This window comes from Austrofundulus limnaeus, unplaced genomic scaffold, assembly GCF_001266775.1.
Source record: "Austrofundulus limnaeus strain Quisiro unplaced genomic scaffold, Austrofundulus_limnaeus-1.0 Scaffold69, whole genome shotgun sequence".
In the NCBI taxonomy this organism is placed as follows: Eukaryota; Metazoa; Chordata; class Actinopteri; order Cyprinodontiformes; family Rivulidae; genus Austrofundulus; species Austrofundulus limnaeus.
This window is the reverse complement of record NW_013952471.1, coordinates 977,705-980,812: the sequence shown is the minus strand read 5'-3', so window position 1 is coordinate 980,812 and position 3,108 is coordinate 977,705. Positions and strand designations below refer to the sequence as shown.

Sequence of the window (3,108 nt, the reverse complement as noted above, 5' to 3'; positions counted from 1 at the left end):
CTTTTGCATAAAACTCATGACACATGTCCACCAGTGGGTGACCTCAGACAGCTGTCGATCTCATAGACTCTGGGGAATCCGTCTGCCCAAACTGCCTTGTAACAAGACTTGAGGCTCAGCCAGGGTAAAGCCTCAGGTCCAGCTGGTCTGAATGAGGCACTTCTTTCCTGTGGAAGTTTAAAGCAGGGTCAGGTCTGGTTACAGCTGATGCAGCAACTTTGATAAAGTCATTTCCTTGTTTGCAATAAACAAACAACAAGTAAATACTATAATAAAAAACAGCCCATCAATCTGCTCTATCTTAACATCTCTCTCATTCAAAATCCCAAAGTAAACTTTAAAAATATCTAAAGGGCCAATACTATGTGTTTCTCAGGCATATATTTAAATACTATACCATAATAAAGTATCTATGTCACCTTTAGTTGTTATTAAAATGCTGTTTTTATGTTTAAATAGAAAATAAACTTATTTTCTCTTCACTTCCTCTTCTAAACACCTTGAGATTGGTCTCTGTCTCTTTAAGAACCACCTTCCCCTTCTAACCCGTCCCGTTCGGTGGGTGGGGGGTTTTGCACCCGGGGGCTCGTGCGTGCGCTACGATGCAGTTTACTTGGCATCTGAAAATATATTTCCTCAAAGATATTTTTAATCTGTAAAGAGCTTCACTGAGTGAGAACTAATGTTGAGAGCTCAGCAGACAGTTTAAGTTTCACTTTCAGTTTCATCTGAGAGCCTGCAGGAGTCATGGGTGGGGTGTGTGGGGAGTGGGGAGGGGGTGCACTCTGCCATGAGGAAGTTCAGCTTAAAGACACGTCCCAGGGGTGTTTCTGGTACCAAAAGGTGTTTCTGGTCCCCTTTGATTTCAGTCCCATCACTGACCTTCTCACAAACATCAGCTTCATTTAGTCCATTTCCATCTTCTGTTTTATCTTCTTTATATTCTTCTTCATTGTCTTCTTCGGGGGGTGTAACAGGTTGAACTGGAGATGCAGCTCTCTTGGTTTTCTCATCAACTGGTTCSTTGTAAGCAGACTGTTCTGCTTCACTTTGAGTATCTGATGCCTCAGGCTCCTCACTGCTCTCCTCACTCTCTTGTATCTCAGCTGCCACCTGGTTACTGCCTCGCTCCTCCTCTTTCTCATGCTTAGTGTTTTCCACCTCTGATGCCTCCTCTGAGCTTCCTGCATCACTCGTTGTCTCGCTGTCACTGGTCTCATTTTCAGAGTTGGTGGGGAGCTTCTTGTTGACCCTCTCTTGTGTTGATAGAAGTGTTTTTTGTGTCAGTTTGATGTGCTCGTTCTTGTCTTTTCTTATCTTTCTGTCCTTTTCATGCTGAGGTTGTGATTTACTATTTGAAACTTTTGCCTTTTCTGTTTGTGAATCAGTCCGCCTGTTTTGGTTTGTTTTATTCTTCTTCTTGGTCTTTTCATCAGCTGCCTTTCCATGTTTAGCATTTGCTGAAGTCCCTCTTCTGTTTTGTTTCTCATCAGAAGTCGGCTGCAGTGTTTTACGTGTTTTCTGTTTCACATTTCTTGGATGTTCTTGTTTTCTTTTTGAATCGGTGTTTGTAGAAGTGGTTCGATTTTGAGATTTTGCTGAAGGCATGACTGTCAAGTCTTCACAGTTGAAATGACCTGACAAGTACAGAAAAACAAAACATATAAACTGTCAAACTGTCAATAATGAGTATTTAGTATGGAGTGCCGTTTGTAAAGTTACACAGTCAAAAATTACCAACAATGTTTTTGTTTTATTTAGCCTTTTATAAGAAAAAAGAACAGATTTATTTTTCAAAGTCAGTTTTTCACCATATGATTCATACATTTATAAATGATCTGTTTTGAAACCTTTAAAGCTCTCGTCCTTGGCACAGTCTTTGGCTTCTTTATAAAACACTGGTTTTAAGCAGAGATAAGAAAAAAGTCCTCATAGTTTGAATCCAACATCTGATACACAATTAGCTGATGAAACTGAACACATTCAGACCTTGTGTTGGTCTTCTTAACAAAAAGGGAGAACAGTATTTACTAAAGACAGGAGGCTTTATTCTCATTGGCTGTTTTCACACATTTATCATTCAGAAAAAAGGACACCACAGCATTACAGGACTGACTGATGGAGTCTAGTAGCCCTCTGCTTGCCTATCTTGTCCATCAGCAGCAGCTCTCACCTTACCTCCACCATTCAGCAGCTGTCTTATGGACAACAGAAGAGCAGCTTACAGCAGATAAATAATTCAGAAGTCATTTTGTGTGTTGCAGTGCACAGCAGCTCACCTTCGTCCTTATTGTGTGTGAAAAATAAGTCTTTGTTGACAGTGCATAGCAAATGTGATGGTATGATGTTAGTGGGTGGGATATCATCTCAGTTCTACTGAGTGTGGGTGCATGTTTGCATCCATTACGGCACCTCCTGAGGACAAGCAGCAGCACTCTGCAGCCCCACAGTCATGCCTGGGTTTCACCTGAGAAGCTTGGTAAGCTTTACACTAACATGAGCTCTCACTGATTTCCCCCTCAGGGTGCAGCACTTATCCAATGAGGGAGCTAAAGACAGGTTACACTTAGATCTAACCTCCAGATAAAACCTGTTTTTACAGGAGCAGGTCAGCTTTCATGAAGCACTAAAGGAAATGTTGATGTTTTTGCACAGTGTATAAATGTGGGAATCTATTATGACTGTATTCAAGTTTGTCCCAATAGAGACTTTGTCAAACAAGAGATTTGTAAAATCAGGTCTGACTCAAGAGTCTTGAGGTTAGAAACTCAAATGTAAAACTCAGTCTAAATTATGTGGTGCCGTTTGTAAAGTCACACAGTCAAAAATTACCACCAATATTTTTGTTTTATTTAGCCTTTTATAAGAAAAAAGAACAGATTTATTTTGTCGGTTTTTCACCATATGATTCATTCATTTATAAATGTCATAGTTTATAAACTAAATATTTAACTTACAAATTAAATATTTAGTCAACAAGCTAAATATTTAACTTGTGACTTAAATATTTAGTTTTGAGCTGAATATTTAGGTTGCAACTTAAATATTTAGCTCAAAACTAAATATTTAGGTCACAAGTTAAATATTTAGCTTGTTAACTAAATATGT

The 3,108-nt window shown here is 39.1% G+C and overlaps 1 protein-coding gene across 1 annotated transcript; it reads right to left on the bottom strand.

Moving 5' to 3' along the window:
* Positions 1-857: 857 nt before the first annotated feature.
* LOC106518963 (transcriptional regulator ATRX homolog) lies at positions 858-1,608 on the bottom strand (the record flags this gene model as incomplete). The annotated part of the gene is given in 1 exon segment (XM_014010414.1): positions 858-1,608. A coding segment is annotated over 1 exon segment (751 nt), but the record flags the coding sequence as incomplete, so codon positions are not given.
* Between the last annotated feature and the right edge of the window lie 1,500 nt (positions 1,609-3,108).